General features: G+C 46.3%; 4 protein-coding genes across 6 annotated transcripts; 3 read left to right on the top strand and 1 right to left on the bottom strand.

The window, feature by feature from the left end:
* The first annotated feature begins 219 nt into the window (after window positions 1–219).
* Window positions 220–895, top strand: LOC108105990. Its single transcript, XM_017212824.1, has one exon. The coding sequence runs from the start codon at window positions 327–329 to the stop codon at window positions 768–770; it is 444 nt and encodes a 147-aa protein (XP_017068313.1). The 5' UTR covers window positions 220–326; the 3' UTR covers window positions 771–895.
* On the bottom strand, window positions 815–1,922 carry LOC108105989 (RNA exonuclease 4). The gene has a single exon (XM_017212823.1). It carries the CDS (start codon window positions 1,805–1,807, stop codon window positions 965–967), a length of 843 nt encoding a protein of 280 aa, XP_017068312.1. The 5' UTR covers window positions 1,808–1,922; the 3' UTR covers window positions 815–964.
* A 44-nt stretch (window positions 1,923–1,966) lies between these two features.
* On the top strand, window positions 1,967–5,379 carry LOC108105987. 2 transcript variants are annotated; one of them, XM_017212820.1, is made up of 3 exons: window positions 1,967–2,049; window positions 2,229–2,334; window positions 2,393–5,379. In XM_017212820.1, the coding sequence occupies exons 2-3, from the start codon at window positions 2,258–2,260 to the stop codon at window positions 5,259–5,261; spliced, it is 2,946 nt and encodes a 981-aa protein (XP_017068309.1). In that variant the 5' UTR covers window positions 1,967–2,049; window positions 2,229–2,257; the 3' UTR covers window positions 5,262–5,379. The 2 variants fall into 2 exon arrangements, with proteins under 2 accessions (XP_017068309.1, XP_017068307.1); XM_017212818.1 differs by lacking the exon at window positions 1,967–2,049 and having other exon boundaries at window positions 2,140–2,334.
* A 240-nt stretch (window positions 5,380–5,619) lies between these two features.
* On the top strand, window positions 5,620–11,935 carry LOC108105986 (neuralized-like protein 4). Of its 2 annotated transcripts, none has more exons than XM_017212817.2 (9): window positions 5,620–6,037; window positions 6,090–6,449; window positions 6,531–7,465; window positions 7,565–7,741; window positions 7,797–8,881; window positions 8,963–9,787; window positions 9,848–10,157; window positions 10,215–10,325; window positions 10,384–11,935. In XM_017212817.2, the coding sequence occupies exons 1-9, from the start codon at window positions 5,867–5,869 to the stop codon at window positions 11,756–11,758; spliced, it is 5,349 nt and encodes a 1,782-aa protein (XP_017068306.1). In that variant the 5' UTR covers window positions 5,620–5,866; the 3' UTR covers window positions 11,759–11,935. The 2 variants fall into 2 exon arrangements, with proteins under 2 accessions (XP_017068306.1, XP_017068305.1); XM_017212816.1 differs by having other exon boundaries at window positions 6,528–7,465.
* The last annotated feature ends 58 nt before the right edge of the window (window positions 11,936–11,993 follow it).

The following is an 11,993-nucleotide window of genomic DNA, read 5'->3' as shown; positions in this document are numbered from 1 at the left end:
CGGACTGGAAGCAAGGAGGGTGGGAACCGAAAGCAACTGCAGTTAAATGCACTTTATCTAGCCGACCGACCGCACGACGACCGCGCTACACAAATATTCCGGACAGTGTGACTGTCGTGGGTCTGTTCAAGGAAACCATAAAACGCGTAGAGACTTAAACTCCCTAAATATACCTTAAAATTGTGCATAGCAAAGACTTGCACCACTCTGCGTCTTTTTGGATTATCCCAGTAAGGTCATACTAAAAACTTTTAGCGTTGTTTTTTCAACAATTTTTTTTAAAAACATGCACATAGTTCTTTGAATAACCTGTTTCGAACTTCAAAATGAGCACTCCTCGCAAGAACTTCAACAACTCGTATCCATCGCAAGCAGCTGATTACAGAACACAGCAATTCGGAGGCCAAAAGAATCCGCAAAGCCAAAACTTTGGCTTCTACGAGGACAAGAAGGGACATCAGAAGTCCCAACAGAATACTCCCCATTTCTACCAGAACATTTCACCACAGGAAACACAAAGACATCGGCCCTACGGACAGGCCAGGAACTTCGGGCGTGGCGGCAACTTTAATCGAAGATACCAATCAAACTGGGAACAGAATCAGAGGAACTACAATAACAGGGAGTACAATCCTAGCCGAAGTTCGTCGGGACAGTATTTTCATCCCTCCATGTTAGAGGATCCATGGAGAGAGCTGATGGATCATCACGAAGCCATTCACGGTCTCAGCTGTAGCGAAACTCCTCCGGAAGAGGTCGAGGCTTCTTAGGCAAAAATGTATCTTACGCGACTAACAGCTACACAACTGGAACGTAGGATTTATCGTTTTATAGAATTAAGCAACAGTTTCCCATTAATGAAACTCGTGTATACAATAATAATCTTAAGGCTAAACTTTTCCTTCCCCTGAGTTCGATGGGATTCCCTATTTGGGCAGCTAGGTGGAATTCCCTAAGTGCGCAGCTAGAAGTGCTGCTGCTGATGGCGCTTCCTTTCCAAATACTTCTCCCAGTCAGCTGCAATGCGATTGTAGATGCCCATTGCAGCGCGTGCATCCTCAACAGAGTTGTGCTCGCCCGTCTGGATCACCTGACCAAGAACGGCCATCGTCAGCCGCTTCAGGCTGGGCGTGTGGCCATTAGAGACCAGCTTACATAGAGGCTTGTAGCGCGACGTGTCCCGGATGTCGTCGAACGGATGGCGGATGCTTAAGACGGCGAGATCGTTTCCTAGGGCATGTCCGACGAGAATGCGGCCGTGCAGCAGCTTCACCACCTCGTCCTGCACTGCGGCAAATTCCTCACCATTGGCGATGTCCTGCGGACGAATGCCCGAGACGCTGGTGCGGTAATCAGTGACCTCCATTCTCGGTTTTACATGCTTGTCCAGTAGCACTTGTCCCACGTGATTTACGATGGATACTCGGGCCAGCATGTCGTCCTGACCGTTGTGTCCTACACCCACCATCTCGCAGTCCATCGCCACATAGCGATTGCGCTGCGCCTTCTTCTTCATGCGCATGCGTGCCGATTTCGTCAATGGTGCGGCTTCCACTGCCTTCGCCTCCTGATTCTCGCTTCCCCCAGCAACAGCCATCCAGTTGGAACCGGCCGCCCGACGACTTGTGTTTGGCTGTTGCACCTGCATCGAAGCTTGCAGTTTTCGTTGTTGCGGATGCGGGGAAACCACATTTTTAGTACCGCCAGTAGCGTTGCTGTTATTGCCGTAGCCGCTGCTGCTGCTGGCCAAGTTAATCGCTCGGCTTCGATTCATGTCTAACTGCTTTTGACGTTGCGTAGCGGACATGGCGCTGGAGCATCTATATAATTCTAGAAAATGTTCTGTTTTTGTTAATCTCGGACCAAAATGTGTTATTTTATATAGCTTGTCAGTGTGGCCACTTTTCGTTGCCAGGATATTACTGTCTGCTGGTTTTTAGTATTTCAAATACGCTAGTGCAATAATTGGAAGCGTTCGGATAACTGATAAAGTTATCGTAGAATACGTAAATCTTAAAACTAATATTTGTATACAAAAATTATAATAAGGTATTAATATATATCATAATATATAAATAACAAATACTGTTATATATTTGGTCTATAGTAGACAAATTAAAAAAATACCAAATTGGGGAAAGACTTAATCGGACTTTTGAGAATTCTACTCAGAAAGCAAATAAGTCGTAGTTCGCCTTTAGAAAGCTTTCGGAATTTATCTCTTCTAGTTGCGCTAGACAGGATACCCAAGATAACGATGGTTGTATGTTCAAAGTTTCAACACGGTGGCTGTATAAATGGGCGTCTGTGCCCCAATGAACACATAGACCTCAAGTAAGATGATCAGAAAATTTTTCCCAACATATCACAACTCCCTTTTTAAACTTCCTAGGAAGATGCTCAAAGAGGATGTCGAAGCTAACCTAAAGGGCAGGGTGTGGCCTCTCTCTGTTTACGGTCCCTTCCCGTATAGGGACAACTTCCCCAATTTAAGTGAGGATCAATCATTCGAGGAAGTACGGATGCAGCATTACGAGGCTAAGCGGGAGGGCAATAAGCAAGAATGTGAATCCGACGCACGTTTTATGCTTGATGTGAAGCTGGCTAGATGGAAGATGCGCAGTTTGCTTGAGATAACGACCCAAAAGGTAGACACTTTAATTGAAATCTACGACCGCCAATCGGATCCAGTTTGCGGACCACCATCAGGATCTCTACGTACTTTTACGCAGACCCAGATCGGAAGTGCATCGACTCCAGTCGCTAGGGGTAGCATTTTTGGACAAACCCAAATTAAAACCCAATCGGAGAAAAGCAACACTTTTGCAACTCCTGTACAAAATTTTGGTGGTTTCCTGTCTAACAGCCCCAGTAGCCCTTTTGGTCAAGCCACACTGAAAACTAGTCCGGGAAATTCAATTTTTGGTACCACCAAATCTATTTTTTCTCCAGAAAATAGCATTTTTGGCGATGGGTTTAAGTCCCACGGAACAACAAATGTCTTTGGACCACCGGAAACCTTTAGTTTCCAACAGCAGATTAAACCGCAAGTATCAGGAACCTCCTTCGGTGGCTCCACTGGCCAAATAGACAAAAGCAAAACCTTATTTGGTACAACCAAGTCGAATGCTAGTCCAGGGAATGCCAATCCAAAGAATAGCAATTTTGGCGATGGATTTAAGAACATCGGAGCAACAAGTGCCTTTGGACAACCGGCTTCAACATTTAGTTTCCAACAGGAGATAAAACCACAATTATCAGGAACCACTTCTGCCGGATCCTCTGGCCAAGTAAGCAAAAGCAATACTGTATTTGGTGCAACGCAGTCGAGTGCTAGTCCAGGGAATGGGAATGCCACTCCAAAGAATAGCAATTTTGGCGATGGATTTAAGTCCCTCGGAGCAACGAGTGCTTTTGGCCAACCGGCTTCAACCTTTAGTTTCCAGCAGGAGATCAAACCACAATTATCAGGAACCAATTTTGCCGAATCCACTGGCCAAGAACGCAATATTTTATTTGGAGTAAGGAATAAACTTGTTGGTGGTGTATCAAAGGAAACGACCGAAATCGGCCAAACCAATAAATTCGTTTTTGGTATGATCAATCCTAGTGTAAGTTCAGATATTGCCAAACCTTGCATTTTTGGATTATCCGACGCGAATGCTAGTTCAAAGATTGTTGAAAAATCCATAACGCCAGGTACGGTTAATCCTGTTGGTAGTCTCAAACTGCCTCAGACCCCAGGAACATTTGTGCAAGCACCTAAACTCTTTGGAAACGCCTGCACCCAGCAGGAAACTGTTACCAGCTCGACGCAAACCGTCAGGTGCGACAAGTGCAACTCATTAGTAGAGGTGTCCTCAGAGAAGTCAACAGCGAAGGAGCAGAAAAAACAGAAGCCAGGTAAGCTACCACCTCCACCGCAGAAGATCGTGGAGTATCTGGACAAGCACGTTGTGGGCCAGGACTTTGCCAAGAAGGTCCTTGCGGTAGCAGTTTATAACCACTACAAACGAATACACCACAACATATCGCAAACAAACAAGCAACAGCAGCAGGAAGACTTTAGTAACGAAGTGCATGAGGTCAATCCACTTTTTGAGCAACTTAAAATATCTGTAAACGAGTCTACTGGTCTTCAGCCTAATGAAGTCGAACTGGAGAAGAGCAATATCATGATGCTGGGCCCAACAGGATCTGGGAAAACTCTAATCGCTAAGACCATTGCCAAGTGCCTGAACGTTCCCTTCGCCATATGTGACTGCACTACCTTGACGCAGGCAGGCTATGTGGGCGAAGACATTGAAAGCGTGCTCTTTGAGCTGCTGAAGTCGGCAAACTTTAATATAGAACGCGCTCAAACTGGTATTGTTTACTTAGACGAGGTGGATAAGATCTGCACCTCCTCTGGACTTAAAAATCGTCGGGACATTGGCGGCGAAGGCGTCCAGCAAGGCATGCTAAAGATGCTAGAGGGTAGCTTAGTAAACGTATCTAATCGGAAGGAACTGCTTGGCAAAAAATTCCAAGTGGACACTAAGAATATCCTATTCGTGGCTTCCGGCGCCTATACTGGCCTGGAGAAGATCATAGTGAGTCGACTTAATGAGAAGGTTTCAAGCCTAGACGAGGCCAGCGGATCAAGTACACCGGATGAAGACCAAAAGGAAAAGGATAAATGCCTGACCAAAGTCCAGGCCAGTGATCTCACTGAGTTCGGCATGATACCGGAGTTTATTAGTCGTTTCCCTGTTATAGTTCCATTCCACGGCTTAAATGCTAATATGTTGAGGCGCATTCTAACCGAACCACGCAATGCTCTAGTGCCTCAATACAAAGCAATGCTCAGTTTGGATGATGTAGAACTGACCCTTACCGAGGACGCCATAGAATCTATAGCAAAGCAGGCGATGCAGAGGAATACAGGAGCTCGTGGACTGCGCTCCATAATGGAGCAACTTCTGCTGGATCCTATGTTCTTAGTACCCGGCTCAGATATACAGGGAGTTCATATAACCACCGATTATGTTGAGGGCAAGTCCCCACCTATATACAGACGTGTTACGGATGACCAAGAACAGAAGCAGGCTTCTGAGATCGTTGCAATTACTGACGACCAGGAACAGAAGCAGGCTTCCGAGATCGTTGTCACTGATGTGGATTCCAAAACCGAAACCAAAGTTGGTGAAACTGATGATCAAATAAACCCAGAATTTAATGATACTTTAAAAGTATCTACTACCACTCCTAGTACAACATAAGCTCTTATTTATTAAGTTCTATGTTTTCAACTTTATAAAAAATATGTGTTATTCTATTTTGTGTATATATGTATGATGGTATATACAAAGTGTACAATATAAATGGTATACAAATTCACCCGAATTTCTTTATACATATACATTCCGATAGTATCTGTAGAAGCTTTATAATAATTCTTTAAATATTAAAAATGACAAAACAAAAAGGTTTAGAATTTTTATCGCATTCATTTAATATGATGCATTCAAATAAAGTAAATGACACCGCGTATATTTTTCCAGTGTATTTAATGGTAAGGAATGAACATGATATTTAATAATAAATACACGTATTTTCTGAACATCAGTGAACGGTCACATTAAAAAATTTGTTTATTGTACTGTCTGAATTTTGAAGATGCATGCATAATGCACTTTACAGACCACGGAAACTTCAGACCAATCCGTCAGAGGTTGTCCATCAGCCCCCAGAGCCGTGCCAGCACATCGTCAACGACCGATGAGCCGAATTCCACCCGTTTGCCCTTTCCGACTGCCCATTGATTTGTACGGTGACAAGCGGCGGCAGAGAAACCTTCCGATACAGCAGAACTAAGGAAGCAACCATGACCGGCAGAGAGCCTCAGTCTTTCCACACACGCTGTGGTCGGTCAGTCCGGTTGTACAATAACAACCGAATGGCCCAGCGCTCAATGCGTGATTTCAGTTACGCCCTGGTGTTCAGTGCAGAGCCCCTGGAGGACGATGTGCTCTTTGAGGTTGTCATCGAGAAGAAGGTGAGTGGTTAAGGACCTCTACCCTTAGCATGTAATAACACAAGTCGTGCAGAACACCTCCTGGGGCGGAAGCATTGAGATTGGGGTTACTGCCGAATCGCCGGATGATCTGGAACTGGTGGCCTGTGCCACTGCTATGCGAAACGGCACTTGGGTCATGTCCGGCATGGATGTGCGCAAAGATGGACGACGACTGTTCGAGTTCTATGGTACCGATCTGGAAACTTTGAACGAAAATGATCGGGTGGGTGTCATGCGAACCTCTAGCAACGATTTGGTCTTTTATGTAAACGGGGAGTCGCAGGGGGTGGCGGCTAAGAACATGCCCAAGCCTCTTTGGGCACTTGTCGATCTCTATGGGCGCTGTGTGCAGGTTTCTCTGTGTCCCCGGGATGGAAGCGTCAACGGAGAGGTAACTATTAATAGAAGCTTAAGGATTTAAGATAATTAACGCACCTGAAACATAAATTAATGTTGGTTCCTTTAAAAGCAGCTATTGGATTCACCACTGCAGCAGCCACTGCAACAGGTTGTCCAGAACCTAGACGTGGCCATGAACGTGAACATTGTCGTTGATTCTGACGCCTGGATACAAGGCAATGGATCCGGATCTGTTGCTGACGACCGACTGTGCTTCCACACCCGCTGTGGATCACTGGTCAAGCTTTCGCCCAACTTTCGATCCGCCGAACGTCGCCGACCGTTGGACGAATTTAACAACGGCGTTGTGATGACCCACAGACCGTTGAGGGACAACGAATTATTCGAGATTCGCATCGACAAGTTGGTTGACAAGTGGTCTGGATCCATTGAAGTGGGCGTCACTACACACAATCCCACAGTACTGCACTTTCCGGCCACCATGACCAACATGCGTTCGGGCACCATCATGATGTCGGGTTGCGGCATTCTTACGAACGGTAAGGGAACACGCCGCCAGTACGGAGAGTTTAATCTGGATGAGCTGCGCGAAGGAGATCGCGTCGGGATGATGCGCAAAGCCAACGGCAACCTTCACAACTACATTAATGGACAGGATCAGGGTGTTGCCGCCACCAGAGTGGCCTCAACTTTGTGGGGTGTTATCGACCTTTACGGCATGACCATTAAGGTTACAATAGTTGATCGCGATGAACGTGAGCAACAGAATCTCGTGACCCGTCGAAACAACATAGTAGCCGGTTTGAGTGCCTGCTCCATTGGAGGCGGCGTTCAGCACACTCAGCACCAGCAGCATACAGGCACCCCCACCTTAAGCCTTTTAAGTCCAGAGAGTGAAATGAATGTGGCTGGTGCTGCCGGCGGTCTGAGCGAGACCATTTCCAGTACACGAGCCATAGCCAGGAATGATGATCGTCTAACCTTCCACCACATCTGTGGAACCCATGCCACCGTTACCCAAAGCGGACGCACAGCTCTGCGACCCAAGTAAGTAAAATTGTTTTTATTATTTTTTTTTTATAATTTTTCTGGAATAATAATAATAATACAATATTATAAAATATAATAATATTTTGTTTAAATCAGCGCTGCCGACGATTTCAATAATGGCGTAGTGCTCACAAGACGACCCCTACGTCCCAACGAACTGTTCCAAGTGCGACTTGAACGCGTTGTAACAAAATGGGCTGGTTCTGTTGAAATGGGCGTGACAACCCATAGTGCCGACGAGCTAGACTTTCCATTCACTATGACCAATGTGCGGTAAGATCTGATTCCGTTGTCATTGATTTTTTTTTAAAGTCATTACCTTAACCAGATCCGGTACTTGGATGATGACGGGTAATGGAGTCATGCAGAACGGCGTCACAGTCATCGAGCAGTACGGACAAAATCTTGATCGCCTACAGGTGGGCGATAGAGTAGGAGTGGTGCGTAAAGACGATGGCACTGTTCACTTTTGGGTAAATGGAGTTGACCAGGGTCCAGCTGCCAGTAATGTACCAGAGCGTGTTTACGGAGTAATCGATTTGTACGGACAAGCAGCACAAGCTAGTATTGTGGATACCTCGGAGTGCGGTAGTCCGGATACCGGTAACTCCACCATCTCAAACACGACGCTGTACAGCGAAGTGCCACTGCGATTCCATAGCATTCATGGGGCCAATGCGGGCATCTCAAATAGTGGCTTAACTGCATCTCGTCCCAATTCTCTGGCAGAGTTTAACGATGCCATAGTTTTCAGTAATCGACCGCTAAGGCAACGGGAACTATTCGAAGTGGAGTTGGAGACAATGGTTCGACACTGGTCGGGTAACATTGAGATCGGGGTAACAGGCACACGGCCAGAGGACATCCAGCTGGCCCCAAATGCCACCGATCTGGAAGCCAGCGACACCATTATCCTATGCGGACCAATGATTTTTCACAACCGCAAAACAATTCGAACCAATATTTTATTAGATCTGGACACACTGGGTCCCAGTACGCGAGTTGGTGTTATGCGTAATGGTGACTTTATCCACTTCTTTGTTGATGGAATGGATCAGGGACCGGCTTGTGAATGTCACGCACCCAACATTTGGGCCATTATTGATTTGTATGGGCAATGCGCCCAGGTGAGTCTCACGCAGACACAACTAGACATCCGTGCTCCGTACGCAACAAGCGAAAACTCGCAGAGCTGTCAAGCCACATCGGTAATTCAACATCCAGCCATGGAAACAAAGCATCGCTGGACTTGCGTATCGGGAAATGTAAGCCTTACCAAGGACTGGACGGAGGCCTCACGATTTACAGGAGCGGCAGCTCCGCTCTCTCATTGCCTAGTTTTTTCTGAGCATCCGCTTAGCGTGGGATCACCTTTTGAGATCAAGCTGACATCGATAAACCCCATGTTTGCGGGTAAGTTTCTGTCTTCCTCATGATGATTGATGATGAATTAAAAAATGTTAGGTAGTTAAAGTCTAATAATCTTACCTTCAGGTTGTCTCAGCATTGGGGTTACTGATTTAAATCTAAGCGACGAAAGTGTCCGCAAAAAGCTGCCTACTAGCCTGCGGAGAATCCCGGCCAATGTTTGGTACGTTAGCGGGAACGAAGTATGCTTCAATTCGAGCTGCCTCCAGCGCTCTCTGGCTTCGCTTGAGTGGCTAAGGGTGGACGATAAGATAACACTAGAGCGAGTGGAGAACTCGCTAAATATGCTATTGAACTCGGAGAATGTTAATATACAGTTTCACAACGTACCCAATGATGTGTATGTGGTAGCAGAACTGAGAGGTTCGACGATGGGCATTCAAGTAATTTCGGCCCAGGGCCCAGCATCACCTTTACGTCCCTGCAGTTTGCGGCTACAGGACTCCATGGACTTTGGAGTGGACCCATTAAACAAGCAGGATAGCTCCATGCTGGAATCAATTGATTCGGAGGCACAGAACTACGAATTTTTGGATATATCACAAAAAAATGCCCGGCTTAGCGAAGATCGCAGGAGTGTGGCCAGAATTAAGTCTTATAACCAGGCCATCGTCTGTCTGAATAAACCTCTGTGCAAGGGTGAGAGTATAAGCATCAAGGTAGACGCCCTGAACAACAAATGGAAGGGAACTATCGGCCTTGGCGTTCTGTCAGCAAGCCCGCAGACTGCGCCCATTTCCTTATTGGACCTAAAAAAGAGCTGTTGGCTGGCCACCCACGATTACGTGAACATTAACGGACAAGTGATGGCCTCCAAATACGGCGATGCTCTTGAGCAGATCCAAGTGGGAACTGTGATCACGTTGACACTAACCCATGCCGGAATGCTAAGTAAGTTTAATTTTTTTTATTTTTAACGAATTTTTTAATTAAATTTCGGGCAATTTTTAGTTATTATGGTAGGGTCAACAAATCTCGAGGATTTGGCAAGTGGTCTGCCAAACCATGTATATCCAGTCTTCGATGTATACGGGAAGTGCGAAAAGATAACCTTGATTACAGGCAGTGATGCCGGTCGTACCGGAAACGCCAATGGAACTCCAATACTGGAGGCTCCCGAGGCCTTAGAGTTGGATAATGGAATGCCGCAGCAGTGCGAAAAAGCTCATCTGGAAATGCATGAAAAGGAAAAGGACACGGAACAAATATGTGAGTCTGCCAGGGATGGTCCTTCTACATCCGGTGCTCCATCGAACGCCATGTAAGTAATATCGATCATTTGGGATCCTCTTGTATTCTATTGAATTTTATTTTGCAGGACTCGATCGGTGATGGAGAGCGTTTCAGAGAACTTGCTGCTTAACATTTCTATTAAGAATCGAACTCTGGAGCAACAGCGAAACGAACTGGGTGGATCCTCATCAACTTGGTAAGATATTTTAGTCAATCAAGGCCTAAGGAATTATTTTTATTTAATGCCCTTTCAGTTGTCTTCGGGAGTCTCTCCAGCTACAGCATAATACCAATCTCAACATACAACGCAGTCAAAGCACACAGAGATTCCAGAACTCATTAAACACTTCGGCAACGGCAGCGGGAAGCTGTGGTCCCAGTGGTTCCACAGCAAATGTTCAACACCTAAGTAACTCGGGCGTTTATGATACGAATAAGGAGTACGATGATTTGCCCAACCCTCCAAACCCATTAACTTGTTCCGTGGATGAAACTACTGGGGCGCCAGCAACAGTAGCCACCTCTATTGATCACACCGAGAACAATGCGGAGGCATTGGAATTGGCTATAAGCAACGAACGTGAAGTGACCGGCGAACCACCGGCCAACGACAATGTTTTGGAGGACGATGAGATCGATTATATGAACCACCTGTTGCTGTTGCAGCAACTCCAGCAGAATGAGTATACCCGTCACCACCTAATGCCCGATCAAGCTTCGCTACTAAATCTCGATTTGCCATCGCTCAATTCGATGGAATCCGACACCAATTCTGTTGGGCAGACCCGACCAAGTGGTGGAACCGATTCACTTCGATCTACAGCCACTGGTGCCAGTGTGGAACAAAATGACTGCGAATACCTTAAACAAGTGAGACGCTTCTGTGCCTCCCTGGTACTGCCTCAGGCCTTTTTTGATAGCCGATTAGAGCCAGTGTGTTTCTGTTTGAAATGCAGTGGACCAAGTAACGCCGGAAATGGTGACAAGCTGGAGGGATGGGTCTATTTCAAGTTAAACCAGCAGACTGTCAACGTGCTGAGCACCTCGACAACCACTGCATCAACAGGTGGTGGTGTATCTTCGTCGACTCCCCAAGTGCACTTTGATCTTAATGGTGACTGGTTACCCTTTTACTATATGACACGAGTGGACAAAATTCGTGCGATTCTGGATCGTGGACAGCCGCTTCCATTAGAAACAGAACCGGATGAAGAACCTGCCGCTGCTGCGCTGAAAGATGAGCCAGGCACCCGGCTAGAGCTTTACTACTCCCCCAATGCCACAGTTATTGAGCCGGTACTCCCCCAGCATCACTTTGCCTCTGAGCAGGGACTGCATCGAATCTCCACTTCCTTTGAGGTCTACGTTCGGCGGCAGTCCATTTCTGGAGTAACTACTGGCAAGGCGGCAGCCGAGGCCAAAAGGCGCAGCCTGGGATCTGCCGATCATGATCATGGAGGAAACGGGCAGGGTACTGACGGCGTGGGTGGGACTCCCGCTGCCACTCTCAATGAATCGTCTGTCCATCTACTAAACGATCTCTGTTGGTTCACCAAAGAGGCTGGTGCCTGCATAATCAACGCTTTAATAATTAAATTGGATAGGATCGAAGGAGAAGAATCTCATTGAGCGCACAACACAATCTTCGCACTAGTCACAGTCGGTTTATATACATTAATCCTCTCCTAATATCCCCCACATTTTAATCCCGCTCTGCAGCTACCCACACCAAATCGCATTCGCATTCCTCTTTGTAAACGAGTTTGTATTGTATTGTAAGTGGCAATAAAATAATCACAAAGTTAATTTCAGTTTTAGTTTTCAATTAAGTGGTGGGTGATAAATTTTAAATTAGAAATGGTAT

This window comes from Drosophila eugracilis, unplaced genomic scaffold (assembly GCF_018153835.1).
Source record: "Drosophila eugracilis isolate 14026-0451.02 unplaced genomic scaffold, ASM1815383v1 contig_2154, whole genome shotgun sequence".
Lineage (NCBI taxonomy): Eukaryota > Metazoa > Arthropoda > Insecta > Diptera > Drosophilidae > Drosophila > Drosophila eugracilis.
Note: the sequence above shows the minus strand (reverse complement) of the source record. Positions and strands in the feature narration are given on the sequence as shown.

Coding starts and splice junctions, on each gene's coding strand:
- LOC108105989 (XM_017212823.1), bottom strand. CDS start 1,807: ATGTCCGCTACGCAACGTCAAAAGCAGTTAGACATGAATCGAAGCCGA.
- LOC108105990 (XM_017212824.1), top strand. CDS start 327: ATGAGCACTCCTCGCAAGAACTTCAACAACTCGTATCCATCGCAAGCA.
- LOC108105987 (XM_017212820.1), top strand. CDS start 2,258: ATGGTTGTATGTTCAAAGTTTCAACACGGTGGCTGTATAAATGGGCGT. Junction 2,335..2,392: donor AATGAACACATAGACCTCAA/GTAAGATGATCA, acceptor TAAACTTCCTAG/GAAGATGCTCAAAGAGGATG.
- LOC108105986 (XM_017212816.1), top strand. CDS start 5,867: ATGACCGGCAGAGAGCCTCAGTCTTTCCACACACGCTGTGGTCGGTCA. Junction 6,038..6,089: donor AGGTTGTCATCGAGAAGAAG/GTGAGTGGTTAA, acceptor CAAGTCGTGCAG/AACACCTCCTGGGGCGGAAG. Junction 7,742..7,796: donor TTCACTATGACCAATGTGCG/GTAAGATCTGAT, acceptor TACCTTAACCAG/ATCCGGTACTTGGATGATGA.